Source organism: Pelophylax lessonae (genome assembly GCF_965119305.1).
Source record: "Pelophylax lessonae genome assembly, chromosome: 3".
NCBI lineage: Eukaryota > Metazoa > Chordata > Amphibia > Anura > Ranidae > Pelophylax > Pelophylax lessonae.
Genome location: NC_138770.1, coordinates 249,154,820 through 249,170,789, shown reverse-complemented (window position 1 = coordinate 249,170,789; position 15,970 = coordinate 249,154,820). Strand labels below are relative to the sequence as shown.

The window sequence follows — 15,970 nt, the reverse complement described above, 5'->3', positions numbered from 1 at the left end:
TTTGTAACCACACCAGTAAATGTCTAGAAGGAGCTGAGTATCACAGTCATTTTAAAGCTGCCTAATTGGTGCTTATTAGGCTTTATTGCTGCTCCCTGACATCCACAGGTGTTTTCAATACCCGATTGAAAACACTTCAATGAACCTCTGTTCTTCAGAGTGGTAGTCTTTAAGGGGTTGAATAATTGTGTCAATGAAGAATTCACAAAAGAAACATTTACTACTGTATTACAAAACCAATTGATGTCATTTTAGTTGCATATGTAGGATTTAATTCTGAATACAATTACAAATGTACACTAAATTCCCTAAAACCCTTTACAGCATTGGGGGGTTGAATAATTTTGAACAACTGTATATTCAGTGAAGACAATAAATCCAATAAGTGGTGCAGTCTCCTTCCATCTCAATCTTTGTTAAAGTATCAAAAAGCTCAAGCGGAACAAATATCAAATGTTTACATTAGGCCGTTTAGGCAAAGTAATTAACGCTAATCTTGACACGAGTGTATCACGTGGTAACATCCAGGTAAAGTCTTAAGGGTTTGTTTCCACAATGTCCACTGACCTGCCGTTTTCTGCACACCATTGCATATGTATAGTGTGAACAGAGCACGTAGAAAACAATTTTCTTAGTGCCTTGCTCATTACATATACATGCAGGGGGACAGGTACCGTATTTTCCGGCGTATAAGACGACTTTTTAACCCAGGAAAATCTTCTCAAAAGTCGGGGGTCGTCTTATACGCCGGGTATCGTCTTATACGGCGGATGCTGGAGCCGAACTGGAGAATATGCGGTGGGGGAGTGAGAGCACTTCAGCTATGCTGCCACACAGACTGCCTAAGCTAACAGAACTCCCATCCAGGCTCCCCCACCCCTACCTCTGCCGCTGTCTAAGTTACAAAGCCTGTGATTTTTTGTTGCTAGGGGCGGTCCTAGCAACCAATCTGCCTGTTAAATGGAAAGTTGGACACTTCCTGCCTTATGTTCGGACATGCTGCATCCTCTATCTGCTGTGTAAGGTAAGGGGGGGGGCTGTAAAGGGCACTGTGAAAGGGAGTAATGTGCAAGTAAGGGGGGGGACAACTGTAGAAGAGACTGGGATACAAGGAGGGTGACTGTGGAGGGGATTGGGAAACAAGGAGGGGTACTGTGGAGGGGACTGGGATGCAAGGAGGGGGGTTGTAGAGCATGGCAGCTCCCATGGATTTATTGTTTTATACTTCCTTACAGCTTTAGAGTGAATTTGTAAAAGTTTAATCCACTTGCACTGTTTTATGCATACTCTATATTTTAACTGGAAAAGTTGGGGGTCGTCTTATACGCCCAGTCGTCTTATACGCCGGCAAATACGGTACTCAAAATGCAGCTAAACTGACATCGTGTGAACAAGCACTCAAAGTTACTGCCTCTCAACCAGCTGACCTCCTATAATGGGCACTTAGTAGATGGGTAAATGTGTGTGTACCTCACTGTGTGTTGTGGTGCCATACATTTTCAATAGACCCTAACATACCAATACATGCATGCTGCGTTGCAGCAGTATACCACTATTGAAAGGTCTTAATGGGCCCCAAGTATTTACATTCTGGGATTCCTGTGAAAGAGCGGAGTAATAGTAGCTGTGAAATTTGCATTTATCTTTTTTTTTTTTTAAATAAAAAGGTTACCAGCAGGAAACCCTGCATAATAGTAACAGAACTATGTCCATCATATTTTTGTTGCCACACACATCACACAGTTAAGGCCCGTACACACGTACCGATCGTCGGCATACAAACGTCGGTGGACGAAGGATCTACCGATTGTACGCGTGTTAGTATGGTGCCTCCGACAGATGTCTGCGCACAATCCGCGGACAAAAGTCTTTCTTGCAAACATGAAAATTTTTGTATGCCGACACCAGAACGGACGATTGTTCGCCTGTCAGTACACAATTCGGCCGACAGACCGCAGATTTGCAAGACTGGGCATGCTCAGAAAATAGAAAACACAGGGAAAGTTAACCATTACATGACATCACTTCTGCAGTCGGCGGACAAAATTCTTGTGCTGTCCTTGTGCTGTCTTTGCACTTTTCAGCAGACACCGACATCCCGGGGAGAAAAGAGGAACATTTGTATGCCGACCATCGGTACGTGTGTACGGGGCTTTAGAAAAAAATATTTGGTAGACATGGCTGTGTCTTCAGTTTATCTGATTTGTTATACATTGTGGACATTTTCAATTCTGTACACTTCAGGGGAAAAAAAAAATCTATTTGCAAAGTTAAGGATTCAGTCTTCTTCTGCCTAACCAATTTGCAAACAAGTTGAAAAAGCTTTCCAATTATGTAGCTAAACACTGACTTAAGCCTCCCACTGTTACTACAGTCAGCTGTAGCAAGATGGCACACAATATAAAGCAAGAAAAGAGGGGAAAAAAAAAAAAAAAAAAACACAAAAGAAACCTATCCTCTCACTTACCATAGCTATCCAGGGATTCCAGAAGGTAAAGGCCAACATAAGGTGAGCAGCAAGCGTGCACACCACAGCACACATGACCCAGATTATGTTCTTTCCAATCCGGTCGACCATAAATCCGAATACAGGTGACAGCGGTGCTGAGATTATGTAGACCACACTGTAAAGGCAGATAAACATGATAAATGTATACTGCAATACCACAATACGAATATTTTCATTTTCAACCATTAGCATACCTGTTTATTGCACCTGCTTGCAGAGGTGAGAACTCAAATTTCTCAATGAAGAAAACTCTAGATAAATAAAAGAAATTAAAAGTCAAGTTTTAAAATACATTCTTAAAATATAAAATACTTCTATATACACAGGCCAAAATCATTTGCTATGCGAGCAGAAAAATATTTCCAGCCAGATCTATAAACATTGTATGAAATATTGATATATATGTATCCAGACTGAACTGTGATGGGAGTGTCCCTGACAGTGTGGTGCATAGCAGTGAAATATAAAGTTAGCAAAATTTCAGTCTTCTACGATTTCTAAAAAAAAACACACACACACACACACACACACACACACACACACACACACCTTTTTTCCCTTAGCAACACCTAAAACTGCTACTCTCTAAGCCCCGGTTCACACTTGTGCGTGTGCGGGGTTCGCATGTAATGTCGGAGCGCACTGCTCCGACATTACATGCGATCGGCTGTGCGGTGCGAGTTTAGCCATACAAACTGTATGGCTAAATTCGCATCGCACCCGCAGCAAACACGCACAGGAGGCATTTTTGCAGCCGCATCAGGATCGGATCGCACAGCAGTTCACACTTGTGCGATCCGATCCTGTGCGAACTGCACGATCGCACTGCGATATGCGATCAAACTGGGGGTGTCGTTAAGATTACATTGACACCCCCAGCGTATCGCATATGGCAGTGTGAACTGCCGGGGGTGCGTGTGCGATGCGGGAACAGGCTGCGAATTCGCAGCCTTCCCGCATCGCATAAATGTGAACCGAGCCTAAGTGTAGATAAGTCTTACAAATATTTACTCAGAACTCTTCAAACTGGAAAATGCTATAACTGTAAACAGCCTAAATTCTTTAGGGTGTGATTTTTCCATGAGGTCTTAAACCTATTCATGCCACAAAGCATATAACCTACCGTTAATGGTAGAGTGCAGGACCTGTACTTGTCTTAAATAGGATGTAAACCCTCACACATATGCCCAGTGAAAAGCCTCAGATGATACACAGATTAGACAAATTTCCCTACATAAGCTTTACATGTGTACCTGCTGTCTTCAGCTTGCTATATTCTTTAGAAAGTGCACATCGTGTTAGAGATTTTTTTTCCTGTTCAGCACTGGGTGTGGATTCTTGGTATACACTGTGTGACAGTTGACTGGAGGAAAGGTACACGCCCCAACTCCACATAGGCAAAGGAAGGAAGGAATGTGCAAAGTTGTGCTGTGAATAGACTAGCTCTCTGCTATTTATAGCACCCACCCCAACACAAATTTCAGGCAAGTTTTAGCTCGATTGTCAGGGAACTTGTCAGAAGTGATCATGCTGATAAAAGAAGAACGGAGCAGCAGAAAGCCACAAGAATTAGGGTTTTGGAGAGAGGTAAGAAAACACTAAAGATATTTGCTTAGGTCAAACTGAATGAATCAGGTTTACATCGACTTTAAGCCAAGTTCCTTGGTGTCTGACCCAGATAACAGGCTTGCTAAAACATACATGTTTTCAACTTCAAGAGCAGGCACTCCCTCTAAAAGCCCTTACACTGGCCACCCATGGCATTTTCTTTTTTTAAATGATAAATTCAACAAATGTGAAGTTATCTAAATTGTAAGTTACTTTGATCCATTCAGTAGTTTTTGGAGGTTAAAAAAGCCTAAATTTGGGCCTCAAATGGCAGGGCTTGTATGGCCATCATAGTCTCTGAAAATAGCAGGGGCTCTTTTTTTTTACATTCTTAGGAGCTCAGAGAGAGTGGAAGGTGAGGCCATTGAACAAAGTGAAATTAGATTTTCTCATTCAATATGTTTGAGGGAAAAATAAAATGGAGATATACAAGACACCGCACACTCTGTTCCAAATATTTGGTTTTCATGTATAGCAGCTGCCTTGCTTATGAAAGTTTCCCAATATGGTGTGTTTAGGTTTGCTTTGATCGAACCAAACACTTTAGGGTGAATAAGACCCCGTTCACACTGGGGTGACCTGTCAGGCGACCTGGGCGCCTGACAGGTCACCTGCCCATAGATTAGCACAGGACCCGTTCTAATAGGAGAGATACAAGTCGCTCCGACTTGGAAAAAGGGTCCTGTACTACTTTGGGGCGACCTGCATAGACTTCAATGATATGAAGTCCGTGCATGCTGCTCCGAGGTCGCGGTGCGCAGCGGTCACCCCGGCAAGTAGCATCGCCCCTATGTGAACGGGGTCTAATGGTCACAGGTCAGTTGAAGACTACTAGTATTTACATTCTTTCAATCCAGTGAAGAATGATTTTCCTAAAAGGGAACTTGTGTTTACAAAAATATGGTTGTTAAAATTGCAAAGTTTGTTTAAAGATGCAAGCTGCAGGGCTGTAATATCCTTGGTACCCCAAATCGTGAGTCACTGACCCAGGAAAAAAAAAAAAAAAAAAGTTGGTCAGAAGTTTAAAGTTTAACTGGCTACATACACGTTTCAGTTCGGTGACTTACTAAGCACTGAAAACAAAGATAGTAATAGAAGCCTTGGAACTTTTATAGCAGAATTAAACCTTTACCTTTTTTTTTCTTTTTAAATTATAGGTTCCAGGAGCTGTTGGTTATAATGTGCAGGTACACATTATTGTGGGTTTATCTGGTAAGTGATCCTCTCCTGGGCTGCGCTGCAGGTGTTCCCGTCAATCAAGGGAGCACAGGAGTCACATTTTCTTAGCTCAGTGCTATGAAAATGTGACTCCTGTGCTCCCATTAATGCCAGGAGCACCTACTGTGCAGTGCTGGAGAGGATTGCTTACCAGATAAGCCTACCATAATGTGTACCAGCAATTTATAACAGCCGTACTATAAAAGGTGCACTAAGCTAGACGCGTGTGGCAGGGAAAATTGTTTATTTACAGAACAGACCCATAGGGTTATTATTATTAAAACTGGAGAGTCCACAATCTGGAGCAGCTGTGCATGGTAACCAATCGACTTCTAACTTAAAGCGGAGTTCCGGGCACAGAATCGTTTTTTTTTTTTTCAATCTCCCCCTAACAATCACCCTTACACATCGATACATCCGCTAATCCTGGTTAGAATGGTGAAATAATGAGTTTGCAAGAATAAAATCTTACTTTATATAATTTCTGATGTGCGGCGCCATCTTTGTTGTGGATTGCCGAGTCCGTTGTGGGGAAATGTCTTCCCTTCTTCCTGATTCCAGTGGGCGTAGGCCTGTGAGTCAAGAAATGAGAACAGTGGTCGGCCGCCCATGTGACTGCAAAGTGCATCATGGGAGGGCCGAGGAAGAGCTCCCAGGACGCATTGCGGCAGGAAGGGACGAGGAGAGCCGAGGCACAGGAGGGAGGAAGTCCTTTGAAAGGTGAGTATACAAACCTCTGTAAACAGGTAAGTGAAAAAAAAAAAAAAAACTATGGGAATATCCAATTCTGACTCAGCGGAGAGTAAGGAATACAATGCAGTAATTATTAGAAATTGAATTTTGTGCCCGGAACTCCGCTTTAAGCTTGGTCAATAAAACATGGAAGCTAACGGGTTTCAATGCAGAGCTGCACCAGATTTTGCACTCTCTAGCTTTAGTAAATCAACCCCATAGGGTCTCTGTTCTAAAAATACTATCAGCGTGCTTTTTTTTGTATAGTTATGCTTTAGCTATAAAAAAAAAAAAAAAAAAAAGTCAGCAATAGCATTGTGTTTATATACCCACATATTTTTCACTTGATGAGCAGCAGCATCTAAGGGATTTTTTCACATATTACGTTTTTTACATTATTAATTTATTTCACATACGTGCAGGGTGGACCTTTTGGTCTTTTATTTTATTTAATAGCATTGTGATATTTGTGCCAAGAAATCCATCCATATAGAAATATTAAGCATGTTTAATATTTGGAATGTCAGAATCAGCAATGAATTTATAGAATATGAATACTGCTTGTACACTTACTTGCCAAGACCAATAAAAGGAAATACAGCAACATAGTAACAAACACATATCAAAAATATTAGCCAGAGACTGAGAGAAAAGTCCTTGACATCGGTCAGTTTGATGACTTCACCTAGAATAAAAAGATAGAAAAAGGCAATCATGAGAACTACTGAATGCAGACAGCAGAGTTGTGATAGCAGTGAACTCTCTCAACAGCTTAACTTCATATGCATAAGTAAAAAAAAAAAAAAAAAAAAGCAAATAAAGTTATGCGATGTGTGACTTTAATTTTACTTTATAGGTTTAAAGCATAACTCCAGTTCTCGGTCACTTTAAAATAGTTTGTTTGAACCAAGCTTTTCAAAATAAACTATTACCGTCACTAACAGATGTGATCGCTGTGAGCACTAAACTGTATGTAGCTCCCACTGCCAGAACAGTGCTGCGTACTGTATTGTAGCTGATGCTGCATACAGTTTCTACAGCTCTCACAGAGTGCACATCTGTTAGTAAAGGTAAGTTTGTTTGGACTGGCTTGGTTAAAATTGACTATTTTAAAGTGACAGAAAGCTGGAGTTCCGCTTTACACATGATAAAAAAAAACAAAAAAAAAAAAAAACACTCTTTGTTTAGACTAAACTTAACACACCAGTTTTTCCTTGTTCTTTATTCAATATTTTTTCTGCTCTCTTATCCAGATATCCAAGTACAAGAGCACAGATCAATGAGAAGACACATGTTATTCCACCTGTGAAAAAAAACAAACCAATAGAGTAAAAACAGAGCAAGATTACGCAATGAGTCCCTTTTGTTGCTGGTGAATCGTACAGTGCTCTTTAATTGCAATTCATTAAATTGCCTGCATTATTCTACTCACCTTCTGCTCTATTCAGTGAAACCTCCAGGACATTTCTGTAAAATACTGCTGTGTTCCCTACTGCACCCAAGTGCTTCCCTGACAGTACTAGGCTTTTCAGCTTCACAGCCAAATTTCCAGCATGCACAGGTGCATCTCATAAGATTAGAATATCAAAAAGTTAATATCAGTAATTCAATTCAAAAGTAAAAAAACTAATTTATTATAGATGCATTACACACAGATTTTTAAGCATTTCTTATGCCAACATTTCTGTATTAAAATCTTTTTTTTTTTTTTGATCTTATGTAATATTGCCTTTTGTTTCACTTGACCCTCCCTTCTAGATTGTAAGCTCTAATGAGCAGGGCCCTCTAGTTCCTCCTGTTTGAACTGTATTGTAACTGTATTGTCTTCGCTCACATTGTAAAGCGCTGCGCAAACTGTTGGTGCTATATAAATCCTGTATAATAATAATAATCTAATTTTCTAAGATACTGAATTTTGGGTTTTCACTAGGTGAAAGCCATAATCAAAATTAAAAGAAAAATGCTTAAATTATATCACTCTGTAATGCATCAATATAAAATAGGATTCACGTTTGGAATAGAATTATGGAAATAAATTAACTTTTTGATGATATTCTAATTTTATGAGATGCACCCATAAGTGAGATCTACCGTATTTTCCGGCGTATAAGACGACTTTTTAACCCAGGAAAATCTTCTCAAAAGTCGGGGGTCATCTTATACGCCGGGTATCGTCTTATACGGCGGATGCTGGAGCCGAACTGGAGAATATGCGGTGGGGGAGTGAGAGCACTTCAGCTATGCTGCCACACAGACTGCCTAAGCTAACAGAACTCCCATCCAGGCTCCCCCGCCCCTACCTCTGCCGCTGTCTAAGTTACAAAGCCTGTGATTTTTTGTTGCTAGGGGCGGTCCTAGCAACCAATCTGCCTGTTAAATGGAAAGTTGGACACTTCCTGCCTTATGTTCGGACATGCTGCATCCTCTATCTGCTGTGTAAGGTAAGGGGGGGGGGGGCTGTAAAGGGCACTGTGAAAGGGAGTAATGTGCAAGTAAGGGGGGGACAACTGTAGAAGAGACTGGGATACAAGGAGGGTGACTGTGGAGGGGATTGGGAAACAAGGAGGGGTACTGTGGAGGGGACTGGGATGCAAGAAGGGGGGTTGTAGAGCATGGCAGCTCCCATGGATTTATTGTTTTATACTTCCTTTCAGCTTTAGAGTGAATTTGTAAAAGTTTAATCCACTTGCACTGTTTTATGCATACTCTATATTTTAACTGGAAAAGTTGGGGGTCGTCTTATACGCCCAGTCGTCTTATACGCCGGCAAATACGGTACTGTAAGAGGCTCCATCTTCAGCAATTACTGCAACAGCTTGTTACAATGACAATAGTAGATTTAAATTTTATTTTTATTTCTTTTTTTATTATATAATATATATAAAGAGTAAACCAAGTCAGCTATAAAAACGCAGATCTCAAACTTACTTTGTGCCTTAAAAGGAGAAGTCCAGGCAAAACCTAACGCTAAACCTGCTGTGTGCCACATTCTAAACCTAATCTAACCCTGTAAAGCAAAAATCACTGTACTTACCTTTTCTGCACCCAATCTGGTCTGGTCTCCAGCAGGGGAAGCTGTGCAGGAGAGGACCGACAACAGCTGTGATATGCCTGGGAAGGGACGTCACCTATATACTTCCTATGGGGCTTCCATTGTCAGATAACACTTCAGCATACAGCTCTTCATGTGATCACATTATCATCCAACATTCATTAACCACTTTACCACTGCTCACATTGCTGCTACTGCAGCAATGTGGCTCGTTATCGTCCAGCGACGTAGACCTATGTCGCTGGACTCAGCCCCTTGTGGGCGGCGCTCGCTCCCGCTGTTTTCAGTCACAGAGGGAGTCGGGCCAGGGGAGGAGCGGCGGGGATCGCCGCTGCTCTTCCCCGATCGTCGGGGAATCTAGTTTGGAGATCGGCCCGCTTGTGTAAACAGAGCGGGCGCATCTCCTCAGTGACAAGGAGTGACAGATTACAGTGTTCAGCATTGCTGAACATGCAATCTGTCCTTGTGTCACTCAGTCACCTCCCCCCACACGTTTGTAAGCACCAGGCATACATTAACCCCTCCCTCTCCAATAAAATTAACCCCTTCCCTGCCAGTGTAATTTTTACAGTAACAGTGCATATATATAGCACTGATTACTGCAGTAATGTCACTGGTACCCCCAAAAGTGTCAAAAATGTCAGTCAAGGGTCCAATCTGTCCGCTGCAATGTCGCAGTCCAGCAAAAAAAAAAAAAAAAAAAAATCAGATCGCCGCCATTACGTGTTAAAAAAAAAAAAAACCACCAAAAATGACAGAAATCTTTCCCTTAGTTAGTAAACGCAATAACTTTTGCGCAAACCAATCAAAAAACGCTTATTGTGAAAAAAAAAAAAAAAAAAAAAAAAAAATCGCACAGGTGATCAAATACCACCAAAAGAAAGCTCTATTTGTGGGAAAAAAAGGACGTAAATTTCGTTTGAGTACGGCGCCGCACGACCGCGCAATTGTCAGTTAAAGTTGCACAGCGCCGAATCGCAAAAAGTGGCCTGGACGTAAGACAGCAAAATCCTCCGGTGGTAAAGTGGTTAAATGTTTTATCTTTTACTTATTACTGTGTTTCCATTTCCTGCTTGAGTGAGGCATAGGTGATGTAACCCTGGCCTCATTAGGTGCATCCTGGGAAGTTCCTGTCACATTTTCCAGAGCTCTAGGCAGAGTTCCAGGAAGTAAAGGGAGATAGACTTCATCTACCCTTCATGAAAAAACGGGCACCATGAAAAGAATGGGGAGGAAAAGAAAAAAATGAGGTATACAAAAGAATAAAAAGCCTGCAACCATCAATACATATTTGTATCAATGATTGTCTTAGTTGTGATATTCTGATTCTCCCCACCTGAAGATAAACTCTGGCTAAATATTGTAAAATATATTATTTTAGGCCAGGATTTAGCAGCTTTATCTATTGCAATTTATGCTTTTCCTAAAATTAACCCACCAAAACTTAGAGTATCAGGGTTACACTAATGGCATGGAAATACATTTTATCCAAAACCAAAAACATGAACAGATCCAAAGTATCCACTCCAACAAGACTTAGACTACTGCAAAATACGCTTCTCTGTTTGACTGAATCCAACCGGGTTAACATATGTATAACAATCTACCTTTGCAATTTAAATATCATTTTGAACAAATGTAATAAATATTCAAGTTTGAAAAATTTCGATCCCAGTAAACCTATAAAAAATACCTACTGCAATTTGGCATTACATGATCAACTATAATGAACAACCGAGGAGAGTAATTTCTTTTTTTTTATGGTTTACTATCGCATTCGAAAGGACAGTAAAAGCCCACATCTGATTAAATGGGAAGTAGATCTAAAACAAGAATTTTCCTGAGTCAATGGCAGAAGGCTATACAGATTACAAGTAAAGATTTCTCTTGCATTGAGCACTGGGACAACACACAAAATATTTTAAATATACCCTTCCACTTCACCAATATGCTGGAGATGTAACCCCATATGCTGGAGATGTAACTAATAGGCAACCTGCTCCATACCTTATGGAGCTGCAGAAACTATCAAAGTTTTTGGAAAACCGTATCCTCCTTCATAGCTTCATATTACGGATAACTTAACAAAATTTACCCCTGCTATGGCATTTTTGGGTATAAATATGGACATCTACCCCATATACTAATAGCAGCAAGATTAACCATAACCAGTCTATGGAAATCCACAGAATCACCAAACCTCTCGACCTAGATTAAATATGCAAGCACAATATGAACTAATGTTAATGTTAGCGTATAAAAATGATTCCACTAACATCTTTAAAAATAAATGGCAACATCATTACACAGGCAAACACATGACACAGGGTACATAGCTACAAAAATACCTGGTAAAATAAAAGAAAAAAAAACACTGGATGCATGAAAACAATAAGCCCAAACTACCAGCAGAATGCACTACAGAAGCACAGCAGTCTTCCCTATTCTTTTCTCTTTTTTTGTGGAACATGATTATAGTAGTGTTTTATGGAGTGTAAACTGTACATATAGTGGTTTAATAGCGACCACTAGTCACAAACTAGTACTTTTTGCTATATATATATATATATATATATATATATATATATAAAAATCATAATAAAATGAGGTTTTCAGAAAAGTGGAAAAGTTCCCTTTCTCAACTTTATGCAGATCAGCCAGTGATATTCATGACACATCGTATTTAGCAATAGTTCAGTGTAATATGGACACACAAATGCTCATAATTAGGAATTACCTATCATGAGAGTTACACCGAGTGTTGTGTAACCTGCAGAACCCATCGCATCCTTTATCCGAGCATACACCAGCCCCATGACATTCATATTTACTGTGCTACCCTGAAACAGAACAACTATTGAAATCACAGGGAATATGCTTAAGTTCATAATGCATAATATATAGGTGCTAAATAATCCATTTTGTATAGTAAATCTATACAAAATCACTTACATTTTCAGCTGCACGTAGGAGGTATCAAAAGGTACATAATTTTCCTAGAACACTGAGGCTCAAGAGGGGATAAGAAAGGAAGAGCCTCTTGTTCCTCAGTCCTCATACAAAAACAGTTTAAAGCGGTAATATACAGATTTTTGTGACTTCTACCTCTAGATAAGCCTATAATAAGGCTTACCTGTAGGTACAATTTATATCTCCTAAACCTGCACGGTTTAGGAGATATTTGCCCTGCATGCAGCTGCTGACGTCTGCGGCGCATGCGCTCTGAAGGTCCGGCGGACCTTCAGAGCTGCTTGCCGGAAATTGACTGCCGCGCGCGTGCGCGGGAGTGACGTCATCGCGGCTCCGATACATACAGTATACAGAGCTGTGTTTCAGTAGTGGTATGGGGACTTCCTGTCCAATGCTCGAACAAAGTCGGGATGGGCTGAGCGCTGCTCAGCCATTCAAAGGAGGCATTATTTTATAAAGGGATACAAGGCTTCCTCTGATTGACTGAGGTTGAAACAGAGCATGACAGAGCATAACATACAAACTGAATGTGATAAGCACAGGTTTGCTTTATCGATGGTGTACCATATGAAAATGTGTGTTTGGACTAAGGCCTAGCGGCACAGAAAAATCAATGGGCTGCAAAGCACACCAAGTGTTGCCAAATACATACATGTTTATAGACAAAAGGCACACACTCATGACATTAATAATTCAAGGTTACACTTTTACCCACCACTCTAGCCATACTGAGCTGCAGTCCAAAAACCAAGTTCAGTTCCTTCCCTTTGAACCAGCTGACAGCATATGTATTTTGTGCAACTGCAAGCGATTCTCCACCAATCCTGAAAAACAGCAACCAAAACATAACTTTTCAGTTTCACTAAAAATGGATAGTGGTATTAAAATGCACACAATCTTTTGGGAATGTAAAAAAGTGATATGATTTTCTTTAAATTCTTCTTTTGGCAACCCTTTGAGTGAAATGAACTTACAGGACTAACAGTGGGTAGCTTACAATTGACAGTCAGCTACATTCTGCTATTGGTTCTCTTACTGCAAAATTCTGACTCTAAAGCTGCCAAGGGACCTTTGCAGGTTTTCCACTCCTGCATACAGGTAAACTCCATCCCCCAACTCTACAAGATCATTATTATGCAGGAAGAAATAGACATGTTTACAACATGTCTGTGCAAAACTCTGAGTCTCCTTTGCAAGGATTCTCAAGGGCTCTGGACAAAACTGGTTGTTGCTGTAGCTGCTGATACTTTAAAGGGGATTTGCTCAAGTTATGGTAAAACCAAAGCCATTTTTTTTCTGGTTAAGTAATCGAGTGTTATAACCCTGGCCAGGTTTTTCGTCTGTCTGTGTCCCATTGGGGAGATTTCCCTTCACTTCCTGTCCCACAGTCACAACAGTAAACAAGAGGAAATTGCTTCAAAGTTAGAGAATCCCCGATTGTCAAAGCCAATGCCAACTTTTTTTTAGCTCTACAGATGGAGTCACATAATTTACCTGTAACTAAGTAGATCACACAAAAATGGGATTTTTGACTTACCGTAAAACCCATTTCTCTGATGTTCATTGACGGGAACAGCTTCAGATCTTAATAACCGTTGGGTTAAACTGCCCCCTACTGGAGTATAGCACTAGGCAGAAAAAAGTCTGGTTAGTCCCATGGGCAGTCCCAGAGGGTAACTCCCTCTCTGTGCTATAGGCACTCAGTTTAGTTACAAGCAGTGTCAGAAGAATTACAACTACATAGAGGGACGGGTGCCGTGTCCGTCAAGGAACATCAGAGAAATGGATTTTACGGTAAGTCAAAAATTCAATTTTCTCTTTAGTTCATTGACAGACACAGCTTAAGATCTTCATAACTGTTGGGAAGGTCCCAAAGCAGTGTTAAACATGAGGGGTGGAAAAAGCAAAAAAATTCAAGGCTAAACACTAGCCAACCAGGCAACAGGAGCTCAACCAAAACAACTGCAGCCCACCTGAAAAACAATTCACCCCCGAAGAGGATCAGGTCCTCAACAGCAGCCTGCAAAACCTTGCGGCCAAAGAAGCATCCGCAGATGCCAACACATCCACTTTATAAAACTTTTTGAAAGTGTGCACCGACAACCAAGTGGCCGCCTTGAAAACCTGGGTCACTAATGCCTGATGATGGAAAGCCCAGGAGGCACTAAGCACCCGAGAAGTGTGCGCCTTAACAGGGAAAGGAGGAACCGGACCCTTGATGGAATAGGTCTGAATCACTGTCTGTCTGATCCATCTGAAAATGGTAGCAGAGGAAGCGGACAACCCTTTACGAGGCCCATCCGTGAGCACAAAGTCTGACTTCCTGAAGGACTCCGTAACTGCCAGGTACACCCTAATTGTCCGGACCACATCCAAGGCATGCAAGGCAATTTCTTTCGGATGTTTAGGCCTGGGACACAGAGAAGGCAACACAATGTCTTCATACAAATGAAAAACAGAGACAACATTTGGAAGGAATGACGGACAGGGACGAAGAACCACCTCATCTCTGTGAATCACCAAGGAAGGTGGACAGTATAACGCCAGTTCTTACACCCTGCGCACAGATGTGATAGCCACCAAAAAGGCCACCTTCTGGGACAGCGTAAGCAGGGGAATCTCCCAAAGATTCTCAAAGTGAGGCTTCTGGATGACCAAAAGCACCAAATTGAGGTCCCAAGGCAGCAACGGAGCCTGCACTGGAAGAACCAAATGTTGGACACCCTGAAGAAAGGTACGCACCAGGGAACGTGCGGCCAAAGGTCGTTGGGAGAAGACCACGAAAGCCGACACCTGGCCCTTCATGGAAATCAAGGCAAATTTCTGTTCAACCCCCCCAGTGAAGGAAGGTAGATAGAAAAAAAAAAAAAAAAGTCTATAGCAGAGAGAGGGAGTATACCCCCTGGGACTGCCCATGGGCATAGCCAGACTTTTTCTGCCTAGTGTCCTACTCCTGTAGGGGTCAGTATAACCCAATGGTTATGAAGATCTGAAGCTGTGTCCGTCAATGAACGAAAGAGAAATGCAATTTTAGCAGTGCGTTTCCCTTGCAAAATGCACAAGAAAAACAAAATTATATTTTCCCTTTAAATAATATGGAACTTTTCACCCCGATGCTTTTCACACAAAAATGTAGTGCATTTTGAAAAAAATCCTGCAAGCTGCATCTTTAGTGCACTTTTCAAAACCCCAATTTGTTGTCCAGGTTTCACATGTGCATGCTGGGACAGGCAACAAGAAAACGCATCAAAAAATGCATGCGTTTTTTTAACTGAGCAGTCCTTAAAGTGGTTGTAAAGTCAGCAGGTTTTTTTATCTTAAAGCATTCTATGCATGAAGATACCCAAGCCCCATCTCGATCCAGCGATGTTGCAGGAGTGTCTCAGCTGCCTTAGACTCTCCCCCCTCCTTGGCTGAGAAGGCAGCATGGTGCCACTGGCTCCCACTGCTGTCAAATTCAGAGAGCCAATGAGGAGAGAGAGAGGGGGCAGGGCCAGGCCACAGCTCAGTGTCTGAATGGACAACACAGAGCTGCAGCTCTGCTGTGGAGGCACTCACCAGGAGGGAGGGGCCAGGAGCACAGAAGAGGGACCAGAGAAGAGGAGGATCAGGGCTACTCTGTGCAAAACCAACTGCACAGAGCAGGTGAGTATTACATGTTTTTTTATTTTTTTGTTTAAAATAACAAAGACTTTACAATCACTTTAAGGGCCCTTACTGCACTTGGAAGTACCTCCCCAACATTCCCACCGTGGTTTCTGGTACTTCCGTCCCTTACAGAGTGGGGAGTGGGAAGAGGTTGGGGAAAATCCGTTTCCCACCCTCCTCTGACTATTGAACCCAGAACCAACAAGCATTTCAGTATTTCTGGGATCCATTTG

At 41.5% G+C, this 15,970-nt stretch overlaps 1 protein-coding gene across 2 annotated transcripts in view; it reads right to left on the bottom strand.

Annotated features, from left to right (window-relative positions):
• MFSD1 (major facilitator superfamily domain containing 1) overlaps positions 1-15,970 on the bottom strand; it is a 115,137-nt gene that overhangs the window by 65,760 nt on the left and 33,407 nt on the right. For both annotated transcript variants that reach the window (XM_082249882.1, XM_082249883.1), the window contains exons 6-11: positions 12,805-12,913; positions 11,857-11,959; positions 7,272-7,370; positions 6,641-6,752; positions 2,704-2,760; positions 2,468-2,624 (exon numbers count right to left, since the gene is read on the bottom strand). In XM_082249882.1, coding sequence (XP_082106008.1) covers positions 2,468-2,624; positions 2,704-2,760; positions 6,641-6,752; positions 7,272-7,370; positions 11,857-11,959; positions 12,805-12,913 — 637 coding nt within the window. The remainder of the gene's footprint in view (positions 1-2,467; positions 2,625-2,703; positions 2,761-6,640; positions 6,753-7,271; positions 7,371-11,856; positions 11,960-12,804; positions 12,914-15,970) is intronic.